General features: G+C 43.2%; 1 protein-coding gene across 1 annotated transcript; it reads left to right on the plus strand.

Moving 5' to 3' along the window:
* Nucleotides 1-13,789: 13,789 nt before the first annotated feature.
* On the plus strand, nucleotides 13,790-17,247 carry nfil3-6 (nuclear factor, interleukin 3 regulated, member 6). The gene is made up of 2 exons (XM_049560761.1): nucleotides 13,790-14,114; nucleotides 15,058-17,247. Exon 2 carries the CDS (start codon nucleotides 15,157-15,159, stop codon nucleotides 16,375-16,377), a length of 1,221 nt encoding a protein of 406 aa, XP_049416718.1. The 5' UTR covers nucleotides 13,790-14,114; nucleotides 15,058-15,156; the 3' UTR covers nucleotides 16,378-17,247.

Genomic DNA, 17,247 nt, shown 5'->3' on the forward strand with positions numbered 1-17,247 from the left:
AATATACGTAATTTGTTTTATGAGCATTTCATAAGCCACCCCCCACCCCAAACGATCAAAAGTGGTTGCTTTGGAAACAGCGTGACGTATTTCAGAGCCCAAGAATAGAAGCATGAGGAAAGCGGGTCTGAGGCTCTTGGCTTCTGCCTCACAGTCGGTCTGAGTGCATTTCCAAATGTTTCCTCTAATGTGTGTCGCGGGCCAACGCTCTAATGATGCTGAAATTTTTGTCTGATTACAGAGCAGACAGCAGGGTCTGTGTTGGCTCGGTGTTATGGAGGTTACCTGCTTGTGGTTTCCCAAATAAAGAAGGCATCACCTGGCTGATGGAGCAGACTGAGGTCATGACTGATGCAGTAATCCGAGGAAATGACTGGAGCATTTGTTAGGAGAGCGTATATTACAGACTGCACCAACAACAAATTATCAATAAACATATAACCGCATGCCGCACACGCACACGCTCTGCTTGTTATGAAACAGCCCCCCAAGTCAAACAAACTGAGTCATAGTCTATTTATAGCTACCGCAATACATCTCTCATGTGTATGAGCTTTGGATGGAGGCTCTACTGTGTGTCTGCGGTATAGACAGGCTGTTACATAAATGTGTTTCTGCATACATGTCTCAGGGGAGCGGTGATTCATAACATGAGCACAGCTCTCTTTTTAACTGCAGTTTTCTTAGTCACCAGCCAAGCAAAAAATAATTATCAAGACAGCTAAATTTGGTGTGTTTTACACACTTTTCCAGATTTAAACCTGGAAGCAAAGCAGCAGATTTGGCCAAAAAAATCTTACTTGACATTTAAATAAATAGCTTGACACTTATACTTATTTGCTTTCTTGCTGAGACAAGAAGACTGACACCACTCATATGTTTGTACGATAAACATGAAGCAACCACAAGCAGCCAGTTAGCTTAGCCGAGCATAAAGACTGGAAAAAGGGGGAAACTGGTAGCCTAACTTTGTCCACAAGTCTGTGTTAAAATGATCATGTTTTATCTTGTTTGTTTAAACCATGTATTGTTCCAGTCTTTATGCTATGCTAAGCTAACCAGTTTCTGATGTATAGCTTCACATCTAAATCCATTCCAATTACCAGAATAAATGTTGGCGTTGTACATTTCTGAAAGCCAGGGATATGTTACGTTTTCACAATATTATGAAGCAGATAGGCTGAAACATGTTTCAACAATGCTGTGGTTATATTTAGGCACAAAAACCACTTGGTATTGGTTTGGAAAACATCACCTTTTGGCACTATCACAGCTAGAAATGCAGCAATGTCACTGTAAAAAACAACCACTTTCTGTTGCATTATCCCCGCTGGAAAAACTGCGACAGGTCACTACAAAAAAACTACTGCTTTTGGTATCCTAGGAGGAAACGCAGCGATGTCTCCGTGAAGAAAACAACCCCTTTTTATGACACAATCAGACGGAAAACCAGCTATGTCTTAGTAAATGACAACAGCTTTTTGTTGCACTACAGTATGTCCGCTAGAAAAACAGCGAAAGGTCACTAAAAAGAACAACTGCATTTCGTGGCACTATTCAAGCAGGAAACCAGGCGATGTCTCTGTAAAAACAAATGCTTTTCCTCAAACTAACCTCGCAGGAAACACAGCTGTCTCCATTAAGAACAACCGCTTTTTGTTGCACTATACCAGCAAGAAAAACAGCGACAGCTCACTAAAAAATAACCGCATTTCATGGCACTATTTCAGCAGGAAACCAGGCAATGTCTTGGTAAAAAAGACAAATGCTTTTCATCATACTAATCCCACTGGAAACACAGCTGACTCTGTAAAGAACAACCACTTTTTGTTGCACTATGTCCACTGGAAAAACAGCTATGGGTCACTGAAGAACAACCACATTTCGTGGCACTATTCCAGCAAGGAAACCAGGCCATGGCTCAGTAAAAAACAAATGCTTTTCCTCACACTGACCCTGGCGGAGACACAGCTGTCTCCATTAAGAACAACCGCTTTTTGTTGCACTATGCCAGCGAGAAAAACAGCTATGGGTCACTAAAGAACAACCACATTTCGTGGCACTATTCCAGCAAGGAAACCAGGAGATGGCTCAGTAAAAAAACAAATGCTTTTCCTCACACTAACCCTGCTGGAAACACAGCAGTCTCCGTAAAGAACAACCACTTTTTATTGCACTGTATCGACCGGAAACACAGCGACAGGTCACTAAAGAACAACCGCATTTTGTGGCACTATTCCAGCAGAAACAAAATCAAACGCTTTTCCTCACACTAACCCTGCTGGAAACACAGCTGTCTCAGTAAAGAACAACTGCCTTTGGTTGCACTATATCTGCTGAAAAAACAGCTATGGGTCACTAAAAAAACAACTGCATTTTGTGGCACTATTCCAGCAGGAAACCAGGTGATGGCTCAGTAAAAAAATCAAATGCTTTTCCTCACACTGACCCTGCTGGAAACACAGCTGTCTCCATTAAGAACAACCGCTTTTTGTTGCACTATGCCAGCGAGAAAAACAGCAACAGGTCACTAAAACATAACCGCATTTTGTGGTACTATTTCAGCAGGAAACCAGGTGATGCCTTGGTAAAAAAACAAATGCTTTTCATCATACTAATCCCACTGGAAACACAGCTGACTCTGTAAAGAACAACCGCTTTTTGTTGCAATATGTCCACTGGAAAAATAGCTATGGGTCACTGAAGAACAACCACATTTCGTGGCACTATTCCAGCAAGGAAACCAGGTGAAGGCTCAGTAAAAAAATAAATGCTTTTCCTCACACTGACCCTGGCGGAGACACAGCTGTCTCCATTAAGAACAACCACTTTTTGTTGCACTATGTCCACTGGAAAAACAGCGACAGGTCACTAAAGAACAACCGCATTTTGTGGCACTATTCCAGCAGAAACAAAATCAAACGCTTTTCCTCACACTGACCCTGCTGGAAACACAGCTGTCTCAGTAAAGAACAACTGCTTATATCTGCTGAAAAAATAGCTATGGGTCACTAAAGAACGACCACATTTGGTGGCACTATTCCAGCAAGGAAACCAGGCCATGGCTCAGTCAAAAAACAAATGCTTTTCCTCACATTGACCCTGCTAGAAACACAGCTGTCTCCGTAAAGAACAACCACTTTTTATTGCACTATATCGACTGGAAACACAGCGACAGGTCACTACAAAAAAATCCCATTTCGTGGCACTATTCCAGCAGGAAACCAGGCGATGTCTTTGTAAAAAACAAAAAAAACAAATGCTTTTCGTCATACTAACCCCGCTGGAAACACAGCTGACTCGGTAAAGAACAACTGCAACTTTTGCACTATGTCCGCTGGAAAAACAGTGATGAGTCACTAAAAAACAACCGCATTTAGTGGCACAATTCCAGCAAGAAAACCAGGGATGTCACCGTAAAAAAAATTAGCTGCTTTTGGTCACACTAACCCAGCTGGAAACATAGCTGTTAAGAACAACCGCTTTTTGCTCGCCGCAGGAAAGGCAGCGATATCTCTGTGAAATACAATCGCATTATGGTGCACTATCCCCACTCGCTAACAATCAACTGCTTTTCGTGGCACCATTCCAGCAGGAAATGCAGGAATGTCTCGGTACAAAAAGCAAATGCCTTTCAAGAAAAAAACACAACAAAAAACACAGTTTTGATGATTATTGGTCCTGATCAGTGGTCTGCAGCTTGGCAGGCATCTCACCTAGGTGACATGCTATCTCCTCCTCCATAATAAAGTCAGTTCATTGCTACGTCACTTCAGAAAGGTTGATATGATACATATGCAACATACAAATGTAATGCATTCATGGTTTACAGAAGCATAAACATTTTTTTTCCTGGCTACTGGGCTGTTAAGATCTCAAGAAAGCAAATAAGCGCACACCCCCACCTCACTGTTGCAGCCATGCCATAAAGTGACACAAAACATGTTGCAAGAGCAGTGTGTATATAAGGCAGTGTGTTTGTGTAATGGTAGAAAGCATTGGAGCAGAGCCAAGAGAAAAGAGTAGAAGAGGGAGGGTCAGCAGCAACACATAACCTGATTTGATGTGATAAACATGTGCAGGGGTCAGAGCTAGATTTGGTAATTATGAAACTCCATTTGTATTTGTTAATACCTAATATTACTGACCGCTCCTCTTATCTTGCATAATGCCGGTCGACTCGCGCTGAGTGTTATCACATTAGATAACGTTATATAGCCAGTGAAATGAGGCCAAGCTGGCATGTAAGCTTGATGTTGGTGCAGCACACTGTGTCACTGCAGAGGGATTTTCTCCTGAGCCGTAATGAGGCAAGCATGACAAAAGGATTTTCTGAAACAAACATCAGACTGCATGTAAAGCACAGAGGAGATGGAAATGTAAGAGCAACATTCAAAAACATGTGTCGAAGCGAAATCAAATGGGAGCTGGAGAAAGCATCAGAGAGGGTGGTGCTGTTGTGACAGGTGACACTCAGCTGAAGGTGATCCGCGGCTGTTGATGTGACCTTCTTCCTGTAGCAGCTAACTGTGTCAGCAGAGTGACTGCCTCCTCCCTTCCCTGTCCTGCTCTCCGGACTTCCCCTGCAGTCTAGTTCTGAGTGTATTTTAAGCTCCACCACCTCCTGCAGGGCACTTTTACGTAACATGCCTGTGCCCGTCAACTTTGGCTAACACCTCCCAGCTCATCTGTCTGACTCCCAGTGGCTGTTTTTGTAAAGCCGGTCAGCTGGTGTAAACAGCCTTGCTGTGAGTCTTGTCTGTGCCACCCACTTGGCAAGAACAGGGCACGGATATTTATATCCATCCTGCTGCCCACCACTGCTGCAGATCCCACAGCGGACGAATTATGAAGAAAGCCAGGATGCAAAACTGATACAGTCTGAGGCTGCAAAGTATCCTGACTGCAGTTTATACATGTTCATGCTATAAACAACTTTTACAACATCTGCCATTGATTTACAAGCATTAATAGAGAGAGCTATGGTCGCTGATACTGTACGGGGGAATGTACGTGTGCTGTAAATTCCTAATACAGTAATTATCTAGAAGTCTCCTGAAAGCTGTGTGATTTGGGATTAATTAGCAAAGTTCTCAGAAAATTATTTAAGTTGTTTGTGGTGTTGAGAATATGCAAAGCTGAGCATTTGTTTGACCAAAGGCCTAACTTTTAGTCAAACAAATGACGTGTCTTGTCAGACGAAACCCCAAAGATGTTTACTATCATGCAAATCCTCATATTTAGAAAGGTGGAACAAGTAAATGTTCGATAGTTTTGCTTGGAAAATGACTCAATTCATCTATTAAAATAAAATTCAAATGTTAGTTGCACAAACAACAAATCCATTCAACTAATAGCTTTAGCTCTAAAATGATAAATTACTGGAAACATTATTAGCCAACATATTTGTTAAACTGTGTGCTTGTCTGTAGAGAAATTTTCCATTTTCGCATGTTCTGCTGCCCTGCTGTTCTCTCTCTGGGTCACGCTCCCAGTGTTAATTTAAATGGGCACTGTGTAGGAATTTCTCCCATCTAGTGTTGAGATCGTATATTGCAATCAAACGAATAGCGCACTCTAGCGCCTCACTGTTTCAAATGCGTACTGCAACAACGGTAGCCACTGTGTACCAAAAAGTTATGATAACATTAATGAAACCATGTCATCCAATACTTCACGAGTATTCATTCAGGCTCCTACACAGACGCAAGCGACACGAGTTGACAAACCCCCTCCTCACCATGCTGGCTGTGTTTACAATGTAGGACTGTTGGGGCGGGTGTAAATCGAAACAAACCAATCACGACTTGTCTTTTGACAACTGACAAGTGGCTCAACCTCACACACCTCATCCCTCTCGTCGCTAACAGCTGTTAGAGGCGCTGTTTGCAGTGCTGGTCGCTAACAGCTGTTAGCCACTGTTAGCTGTGATTCTCCTTCAGCAGCTCTCTCCACCTGGGAAAGGCTACCCCGATGTTGACCCTCGTTTCTTGTGACTAGCCTGCTTGCTGCTGCTTTTTGTCACTCTACCTGCAGGCGGAAACCAGAAACCGACAAGTGAAAACGCGAAAGGCAATTCCGTATTTCACAAGTATGTCCCTGTACGTACCTGTATTTTCAAGATGGTGCACGTACATGATGAGACACTGGTCGCAATGTATATGTAAATGAGAATTTCGGAGCTTACGGACATACTTAGATACGCTGATGGAGGTAAATACACATGTGCTAGGACACACTTTTGACTGCAAAATTTGTTTGTCTCAAAGAACAACTGAAATTGTTACCTTTGTGTTGCCTTTAAGCTAATTGTTTCTCACAGTAAAACGTTTCTCACTGTAAAATGTGTTGGTTTATTCTTACACCGTGCATATAGAGTGCTGAAGGGATGACGTTTTGTTGTAGGCAGATGCGGAAGTTAACGTCGCCCTGGTTCCCGCGTCAAAAAGCCAATAGAATGTTTCCACTGGATCTTTGATTATTGCAGAATAAAGGTGGACGATGTGGCTCTTAAATAATACCACGATATTTCAGGGTATTGTTGCAATAATCATATTCTTGATGATATGACCAAATATATTATTCATTTAAGAAAATAGAATTGGAGCTAAATTAGTGACACAGTTTCACAGTTTGCTTCAAATATTCAGTAAAAACTAAAATGATGTTTCATTTCTTTAGTTTGTGAACAACAACAGTAACTCAGAGTGAGATTCAGATTCTGTCACAATATTAATAGTTCAACAAATTACACATTTAAACAGCTCCCAAATACAAAATGTCCCCTGGGATCTATATATATATAAATCAACAGCTGATTTCCTTCTCTGTTTTATGCTCTGCCATTTCTCCTCTAACCATCAGGCTGTAACCTGTGACAGGCTGTAATGACACAGTCACATATATGGAGTTTATTCACGTAGGTTTGCATCAGCAAAGGTTTGTGACAGAATCAGAGAGGAGAGGGAGAGACGCTGTGCTGCTGCCAGAGGAGCCGCTGAATGAGTTCCCTCTGAGCGCTAAGAGAAGGAAAGTTTATTCCACACTACTGAAGCTGCTCCTCTTTTTGGAACCACCAAGGAGTCGGGAATAATTTCGCTTTCAGCCATGCTTGTTGTTGCCGTGGGTAACAGTATGGCGTCAAAATGTCATCAAGTCGAAATATCTCAAGTATCATGATATTAAGTTTTCATATGATATTAAAAATTATAGCGGTACTATTGTGAACAAGTTTTGTGGCAAATTAAGGTTTATGATACTTACATGTTTTATATTTATTCAGCAATATAATCTTCACAAACAAACACCACGAATTTTGAAATTGTCAGAGGTAAGCTAACATTAGGCTATAAACAAACGACACCACGGTCACACGACTCCAACATCGCCACAAGGCCGTAAATCCATGTTCGGTGTGATGACATTCTGTGGTCTCTTTTAGGCCCTAATGCATGCATTTCAAAACACAGTGCGTGTAACAATAAATTGATTCACAGTTTGTGAATGTCCAAAACAGATACAGAAGGCTACCTAACATATTTTGACGTCTATGTCTACTGACAAAGCAGCGTATGAGAACATGTTGTAAACTCTGTCGTTTATGTTGTGTATATCTACAGCGTAGAAGTTTGGGCAGTCACAGTGACTTAAAGTCTTCCTTTAAATATTTGCAAGCTCCCCTGAGAGGTGTTTTGCAGTTGAGACAACATGCTCTGTTTACAGGGTTATCTGGCCCCGCTCCCCTGCAGGTCAGAGCTACAAGGTGAGCTGTTCCATAAGAGGCTGAACTAGAATGTCAAGAATTCTGACTGAACTTGTTGAACTCACGAGGTTCCCCCTCTCTATATGTTGTTTTCCCACTAAGTCAGTTGTGACACAGTTCTGACTGACCTGCTGATGCTGGTGCATTAGGTAATGAAATTATAAAAAACTAAACTGTCAGTGCAACAATGCCGAAGTATTTACAGATGAAAGAGTCCAGTACTGCATTTACTTTAAATTTAAATCTTTTATGAACATCATCAGTCATATAGGTCATGTTGCGATACCATCTTTGCTCCATCTTGCAGACGAGTGTTGTGTCAAGATCCTCTTTATCATTTTTTCTTTTTTGTTAATTTCCAAAGAACTCTAAGTAAAAAACACTTTCTCAACTGTTACATGCACATATTTCAAAAGCTGAACTGTTAACCACATGTATGGTGTAAGACCACTTCCTGTTGCATAAATCAAACGGACAGTGTGATTTTGTGAGAAATGTTCTTGTATAAAATGGCTGCACATCCACGCGTTCAACACAAGAAGTGATCATTAAACCTTCTGTTTTATATTCTTCTCACTTACTTCTAAAATCTAAAATGTGGAGAGTCAGTTTCTCTCAACTTTACATTGTGTGATATTGGTTATTTCAAATATTTAACTGAGACCTCAGTCTTTTATTGAGTCAATAAAATCTTCTGTTTTACAGTTTAATAACATCCAGGTTCATCTCTCAGCTAAATTGATTGTCTGTTTATACAAATGGGCCTTCTGGCTCTTTGGATTACGAGACCCGCAGGTGCCAGTGGCTGACAAAGCCAACACTCTGCTGATGTAATTTCCCAATCACTTATTTGTGAGTGTGCCTGAAGGCAGTAGCCTGGCCTGCAGATTGGCCCGCTCCATTAAATGCAACTATCAGCGCACAGTTTGCTTGCTGTTTGTGCCAGCGATCCATTTTATTTAGCCAGGAAGTTCATAAAGCCTGAGTGACACATCACTGCATGTAGTTTAAGCTGCTTTCATGTATAGCGTGATGTCGTGGGCGCAGAGGATGTACAGTACATACAGTACACGAAGCAGCCGGGTGTAAGTCTCTGTCCTCCTCTGCAGTGACGTTACTAAACTGCTGTTGTTTACAATCTGTTGTTAGCCCCAACAGCTGGAGTCACCAGAGCAAAAATGTTGGTATTGTAAGTTCCTGCAAACCATGGATACCATGGTATGTTTTATACGTATCTTTTAAACATTTCTAAAGTGACGTAGTACGTGAACTGACAAGACTCCGGCCAAGCTGCAGACCACTGTTCAAGACCAACAAACTTTTAGTGAGTCACTGCCGTGTTTTCAGCAGCTTTTAGCCACCAAACGTGTTTGTTTTTTCAGAAACCCATCGCCGTGTTTGCACTGAGGACAGTGCCACGAAAAGCCGTCGTTTTTTACGGAGACGTCACTGCATTTCCAGCGGATATCTGCTGCTCAGGTTTTTTTTATTTAAAGGAGCTGTCTGGACAAAGTTGTCTGGACACAGTTCTCAGCATGGAGGTGCCTGAGCCGACAGCTAGCAGCTAACGATACTAACTCCGTAAACTGTGCTGGATAACAGCAACAGTGCTGACAGACCTAACAGTGTTGACCAGGGTGGAACCAGAGGGTGGGTGCTACACTCCCCCAACAACACAGGCCTGATCAGCTGGAACGGCCTTATGAGCGCAATGTAAAGTGGCTGCAATGAGCTCGCCAGTGGGATATTCGACTTCATTCTCTGCTCAGGACGCCATTACTCCACTTTGTCTTTACTACGGCCTAAGTTCTGGTCGAACTGACGATTGTTTGGTCATTATGCTTTTGTCCGACCAAGGTCTCATTGGTAGGACAATCGCTGCGTTTGTCCCGCCCCCTCTCTTCTGTGATTGGATGGCTGGTGACTGTGACAAGCGCAGCATTTTTCCCACAGTGGTGCAGTGGTTATCATTGTTGCCTCACAGCAAGAGGGTTCCTGATTCGAACCTCTCCCTTCTTTGCGGAGTCTGCATGTTCTCTCTGAGTCGGTATGGGTTTTGGCCGGGTACTCCGTCTTCCTCCCACAGGTTGATTGGTGACTCGAAATTGCCCATAGGTGTGAATGATTGTCTGTCTCTATGTGTCAGCCCTGCGATAGACTGGTGACCTGTCCAGGTCGTCCAGTGTCAGCCGGGATAGGCTCCAGACCCCCCCGAAAATAAATGAATAAAAGAAGACATTCAGTGTCATATTTATCACTATAGATTTATTTGACTAAGTCTCCAGAAAGACACTGCAGTTCAAGGCTGGATTACAAAGCTTCTGAAAAGGAAACCATTGCAATAGAGCCCTTGTTGGAGCAGCACGATGGCCAACATTAACTTCTGGGCTAAAAACAGTAAGTCTCTCTCTCTTGCATGCTGCCTTACAGAGATATTTAATGGTAGTCACGTTATGTTGTATATGACATCGTCAACCCCAAAGTTGACTTCTCTAGTGTCCAGTATGTCAGGGTTTTCTCATCAGTCCTTCACAACAGGAGACGGAGTTGCACAAGCAGCTCAGGTGGAAAAGTGTTACAATATGCACTTTATTGTCGGATAATATTACAGTGGTGATCGCATTTAGATTTCACTCGGGACACTCACCCGAACAGAGAGATAACTTGCCCTGGACAAGTGTTAACGCTGAGCCCTGTGACAGGAATATGCTACCACATGAAGTACTCAGTGCTCTGTGACGATTTCATTAATCTGAGATAACCTGAAAAGATTTTTTTTTTTTTTTCCCCCATCGACCAAGATTTCCTTTGGTTGATTACAGCTCTAATCTTTATATAGCAAATAGATGTTTGCTGCTACATTGATGCTCTGAATGCTGCATGCAGAACCTTTAAAGGAAAAGTTCATCATTTTGGGAAATGTGCTTATTTGCTTACATCAACAACAGCTTGTCTGTCTCTGTCCAAAGGTAACAAAATCTGCCTTGGTTTCTGTTTGGATTAAACAAAGATATACCATGTTAATCAGTGAGTTACAGAGCTGCTGGATTTTGTTTCTAGCCTTAATGCTTAGCTAAGATAACCAACTGCAAGTGATAACTTCAATCTTCTCATTAAATGTTCTGCAAAAAAGCAAATACGTGTTGTTCCTATCATTTTAGACTTTTCATTTTATCTTTAACTTTTGATAAAAACTGATCTGACACAGACACGGTCAAACAGCCTTGTCCTGCTGTCATTACTGACAACAGCACATAACAAGTGATGTAATTTAACCAAAGTCAGAAAGCGTGCTTTCTATGATGCAACATTTATGTGGAACGTTCCACACTAACAGAGCCTCGTCCGGAGCAGCTACTGCACTGTGACTGTGTGCAGCCACTGGCTCCTGTCCCTATCAGGAGCCAAAGGGGCCAGGGGTCCAGAGTGTATCTGACTGTCAACTTGAGCATGTTTGCTCAGAGGGTTGATGTGATATGATACAGTACATGCAGTTCATTGTCTCCTGTGCACAGTAAAAACAGAGGTCAGCCGAGGCTTTGGGATGAAGCCTTCATGCTGCTCTCACATTCGGCACACGTGTTGTCAGCTGCCCCGCATACATCTCTAAGTGTTTGCAGGCTATCAGCAAACACACACACACACACACACACAGACACACACACACACACAGTATAGGTGTTATCTTCTCAACTCAAAGGCACTACAGAGGACCAGTCACACATCATGAGTCAGATGTTGTGTAATGCACAGGATAATACTATCTGAACCATGGACGTGCTGTCGAAACCAGCAGACCAGTTATCCAATTATTATTCATTACGCATTATTATGTGCTGTGAGCTATATGTTATCGTTGCATAATTTTGCAGGGTTCCAGACTGACGCAGCAGCGCTCCAGGCAGGATTCTGGCCTCACTGAATCTTTATGTTGCCTTGAGAACATTATTTACGAGTCCTGTTTCCCTGGAAATGACTGTGTGGTGTTGGAAGGAGGCACTTTTCACAACATATCCTCCAAAACTCCTCGAGCCTGCTTGTGACATACATACCATACATACATACCGGATTAGCCTGTTAGGCCCCTCAGGCACCTCCTGTCTTCCCCACCTACTGAACTCTGTGTCATGTGTATGCACTCTGTCACCTCCAAGTCCTGAGCAACAAGCAATCCTCTGCTGTGTGTGTGTTAGTTGGATTGTTTTGATTCCATGTTTTACAATTTGTATATTAAAACTTGTGATTTGTTAATACTGGCTGTTCTTCCTTATCAAATGCAGTCCCAATGCTGTACAAATTATAATTGCAAAATCTGCCATTTTTTGCCTTTAAATTTTAATTATCTTCTGATCTTATTAAAATCTAAAATGTAGAAAGGTATTGCCACAAACTGAGCTTGCAGATCTGATGAACAAAACATGTAACTGAGCACTGTTATTACACCATGTTTTATACACCTCGTTCTCATTCCCAGGTCATTAAATACCTACACTTTGTCACCTCCCTCGGCGTCTCATTGTGACGCACAGGGCACCCCTTAGCGTATCTATGTGCTGCACAGCCGAAACACATTGTATTGGGGGATTTATACTTCTGTCTCAAAACGATGCCATACCTACGCCATAGCCCGACGTGCACCATCCCAGAAATGTAACTACACGTCACGGCGACGCAGACCTCCTTTAAGTAAGCTGAAACCATTTCCCTCAGTGGAAACAAAGCTTTGATTTACTTTAATTTCACAGATAAGAAACAATAAATTGTGAAGACAATAAAGCCTCCACAAAAATAGCATTTTAAGTCTTGTGTGTGATTTATCCTGGCTTCATATGAGCAGAGGAAATCTCTGCTCATCGCTAGGCTAATTTATACAATGTAAAATGCCATAGGCTTGTGCTAATAGCATTAGCATGTTGTATTTGTTTGGATAACGTGTTTAGTATAAGACAGTTGTTTTGTCAGTGAACCTTGTGAGCTGTAATGGAGCTGAATTTTGTAACGTTACCTTTGTTAAATGTTGCTGTTGTCCCTGGCTTCATATGAGGAGAGGAAAAGTCTGCTAGGCTAATTTATACAATGTAAAATGCCATAGGCTTGTGCTAATAACGTTAGCATGTTGTATTTGTGGGGAAAATGTGTCCAGATAAAGACAAGTGTTTGTCTGTGAATGCTGCGAGTTATAGTGAAGCTGATTTGTGTACTTGTGTTTGAAACTGTCTCTATTAAGATGTGTTTAATGTGTGTTTAATGTGTGTTATGTTTTACTGATGTTTTGGAGGTGTAACTGCAGAGTGACACAGACACACCACCGCACACATATAAATGCTCACATCAGTGTAGGGGAGGTGCGCAGGCGTCGGGGTAGGTTCTGCCACACATGTAAATATCCTGCTTAAGTCGGCAGCTTCTTGACCTCTCCTGAAACATTTTATTTTTTCATTAATGGGATTTTATGCAGTTTTATACGAGTGCAAACAAAATAATAAATAATATATATATATTTTTTTAATCAAAAACAGCACTCAATATAGACATATTTGGGATTTAGGAAGGGTAGTGCTGCATAAAAAGTTCTGTCAGCAACAATCACAGATATACAGGAGAGGAAAATCCACTGAATAGCAACATATTTTCTGAGACCAAACAGGACTAACAGACGCAATGCATCATTTTCTGTGGCTGAATTCTGAAGAGGAAGAATGATAAGGTGGCTTAAGTGTGTTTTGGAGTTTCTAAAGAGGTAAAAAAAAAAAAAAAAAAAAAAAAAAACCAAACATTTTTTACACTTTACAAAGTGAGTCATAAACTTATCTTCCACGGTTGCCTCACAGGAAGAGCCTCTCCATGCCTGAGGGACAAAGACAGGCGCAACATTACCTAATTGTTGTGAGAAGATTATCCTGTCACAGGGGGCGGGGCCAGGGAGGTCAGATGATGATGATGATGATGATGATGGCTGTGGCGGTGATGATGAACTGCCATGTTATGCGAGAGCCGATAGGAGCTTTCCTCTGGATGATGAGGGCAGGAGTGGGGGGGTGTCACAGAGAGAGGCGGTCCCAGAGACGCGCACACAAAAAGGGCCCCGCTGCTGGTTCAAGTGAGGATAGGGACCGTCCTGAGCTGAACTCAACGTTACAAATAGGAGCTGCGGTTTTTCCAAGTGGAGCAGAGTGGAGGTGCGCCACGCCGATCATAATATGAAGTAACAGCGCTGAGTGGATCTGCAGCATTAAAAGCAGAGAGGGAGACGAGACAGGAGCTTCTTCCTCAACCGGACACACACACACGGACACGTTTGGAGGGACGAGGGACGAGGACTCGCGCGCACCAAACTCACCCTTCGTCACAGGTAAATAATCAGTAATATTATTATTTCCATGTTTTTGATTCAAGTTTTGTTTGTTTGTTTATTTGTTTTCAATCACTTTAGTGTAATTTCGCTGAACAAAACAACATGAAATATGATGCATGTTCTCTTAGAACTTTAAATCCAAAATAATCTATAAAGCCTGTGTGTTTAAAACTGTATTAAATATCACTTACAACTACACGTGTTTGAACAGATTTGTAAACATGCATTCAGTTGTGATTTCAACCTGATTTGGGAATAACTTTTACACTTAAACAGCATTTTATTTCCTCATGTCTTTGCTTTTATCACGTTACTGCAGACCTATACAGAAAAAACTTTAATATAGATTAAAATAAAGTACCACAGGACAGAAGCTGCACCTTGTTCAGGGATAATAAAACTACAAAAAAACTGGTGGTGAAGAAGAGCAGCAGAGTGAGGTCACGTTAGATAAAAGTAAAAGCAGCCAGGAGATCAGCGTGTCCCCGTCAGACATGTGGGTCAGTGCTGATGAAGCAACTAAAACAGACCGGAAACCGATCACACATTACTCAAGTCTGCCCAACAAAGATGACAGTTGGAAGATAACAAGGGACAAGACACGCTCATAAATTTAAACCCATAAATGTTTGTTTTATGTCGTAAATACAAATGTAGGTTAGGCTATTTATAGATTCATGTCAGATTGTGATCAGGATTTATGTCACCTTGTGTTTAAAGCTGGTGCTGTGAGCTCATAGTGATGCCAGAGCTCTGGTATGGCTCATTGCGTTAACAACAAGCATTGTGTCCCATATTGAACGTATAATGAGGCTTGTGAGGTTATGGTACAAGTTGCTCCCGTTTTATTGGAGAGATGTAATGGGGTTACATAATACTGTGTTGTAATGGCTCTTGCATAACAACTAAATCCCTCCTGTGGTGTCACTTTGATCACTAGGTGGCACTGTTGCTGCTTCCAGAGACTGTCAGAGTCCAGAGAGCGCCGAGCAGCACAGAGCACAGAGGAGAGACTCACTCCACCCCCCTGACAGGCGAGATGTACGAGGAAGAGTCCCAGCAGATGAGGGGGCAGCAGGACGTGGCTGTGCTCCAGACTCTGGAGTCAACTGCAGCAGTGAGTCCAGGTGGAGGCGGAGCAGGAGGAGGAGGAGGAGGAGGGCCAATGTCTTTCACAGATGAAGCTGTGTCCATCCTGACCTCCAGCAGCATGTTGGCCCGCTCCCTGCTGGGTCGCAGCTCTGCCGTCAAACGCAAAGAGAGTCCTTCTTCCAGCATCCGACGCAAGCGGGAGTTCATCCCTGTTGATAAGAAGGACGAAGGCTACTGGGACAAGAGGAGGAAGAACAACGAGGCGGCGAAGCGTTCGCGGGAGAAGCGGCGTGTGAATGACATGGTCCTGGAGAGCCGCGTTCTGGCTCTGCTGGAGGAGAATGCTCGTCTGAGAGCGGAGCTGTTGGCTCTGAAGTTCCGCTTCGGGCTGGTCAAAGACCCCTCCAACGCCCCGATTCTGCCCCTCACCACAGCTCCTCACCACGCCGCTCAATCCCTGACTCCTCACTATTACCTCCACAGAGGCGACGGAGGTCTCCCCAGCTCCGCAGCCTCACACCCCAGCAACCAGACAGGCCATCTGAGCACCAAGGCGTCCAGGGAGGCTGGTAACATATCAGAGGACTCTGGGTTCTCCACGCCAGGTAGCTCCAGCGTGGGCAGTCCGATTTTCTTCGAGGACCGGCTGAGCGACCACGGGAAGCTGTCACCACACAGAGCAGAGGAGCTCGGCTATGACCTCCATCACTCCCCTGCTGATGTCACCGCAGGACCCACTGTGGGAAAGCTGGACCACGCTGAGCCGATGAAAAACCTTCCTCACAAGCTACGCTTCAAGACGCCCGGTTGCGGGGACGCGGTGGATGCTGCAGGGGACAACAGCAGCGCCAGACGCAGCCCTGCGCTGTCCACAGCAGGACGGGAAGCTCAGAGAGAGTCCCTTAAAGGACTGAGCGGGGTTGAAACAGCGGCAGGGCACTGCGCCGGCTCCTGGCTGCAGCAGCTGGAGGGGGAGGAAGGCAGGAAGGGGAGACAGTCCCCTCAGTACAACGCCTACAGTGTCCAGCCTCCTGCCACGCAAGGACAGGCTGAGGTCCAGTATAAGCACGAGAACACTCACCTGAAGTCTCAGCTCAACTCTCTGAGTGAGGAGGTGGCTCAGCTGAAGAAGCTTTTCACAGAGCAGCTCATGGCCAAAGTCAACTGAGGAACAGGGCTGCGAGTGTCTGGACTTTACAGACAAACTTTGGCTGAGTGCAAAAACAGGAGTGCTGGACTGAGCACAGACGTTCGCCAGGACTCATCAACCTTCAAGTCTAACGAACTTTTAACAACGTGTTGTTTTTATTTCAGATACTGTATGATATTATATTAAATGTCTATAAACATTCATCTCATCACCTGCTGTTCAACAACTACTTAATCTCACCTCCAGTTAATGTTGCTCAGACAGGGAGTCTTATCTGTAGTAGTATTAATAGTTTCCATGCACTGTGACGACTACACACACACAAACTGTTTACATCACATCATTACAACTCAAGCTTCACTTAATCTCCTCACATCATTAACAGAAACAGGTTTTGGTGGTTCTGCAGCCACGTTAAATTCAACTGGAAGTCAGCCAGCAGTTTGCGAACACATCACGACGCAGGAGGTGTTTGCAGTTTGTGAGTGGTTTGACTTACTGTGCATGTTTCCAGCTGCTGAAGCAGGTGTGCTGGAGGCTGTAAACACAAGCAGACAGACAGTAAACACACAGGAATAAAACTATTCGCTGTCAAACCTCCACCAGTCCTGGTTTGTTCTGAATCGCACACAACACGTATATAATACGCTTGTTTCTCATCTCTTGTTATGTGTCGCACGATTATGTCAAGAAGCAGCTTTTTATTTTTTTAGCAAAGACACTGTAACATGTTCTGTTTTGGGTGTTTCACTTCAGTCTCTGTTCATGCATTCAGTACGTGTTATTGCTGCCGTGTTATCTGTACTGAGGTGGTGATGATGAGAATTTAACGTCTGCTGTCTTTCTGTACATTTTCATATTAAAAATAAATCAATTTGACAGATTCAA

This window comes from Epinephelus fuscoguttatus, linkage group LG19 (genome assembly GCF_011397635.1).
Source record: "Epinephelus fuscoguttatus linkage group LG19, E.fuscoguttatus.final_Chr_v1".
NCBI classification, from domain to species: domain Eukaryota; kingdom Metazoa; phylum Chordata; class Actinopteri; order Perciformes; family Serranidae; genus Epinephelus; species Epinephelus fuscoguttatus.

Excerpts from the sequence above, each read along its gene's own strand:
- nfil3-6 (XM_049560761.1), top strand. The coding sequence starts at position 15,157 with ATGTACGAGGAAGAGTCCCAGCAGATGAGGGGGCAGCAGGACGTGGCT.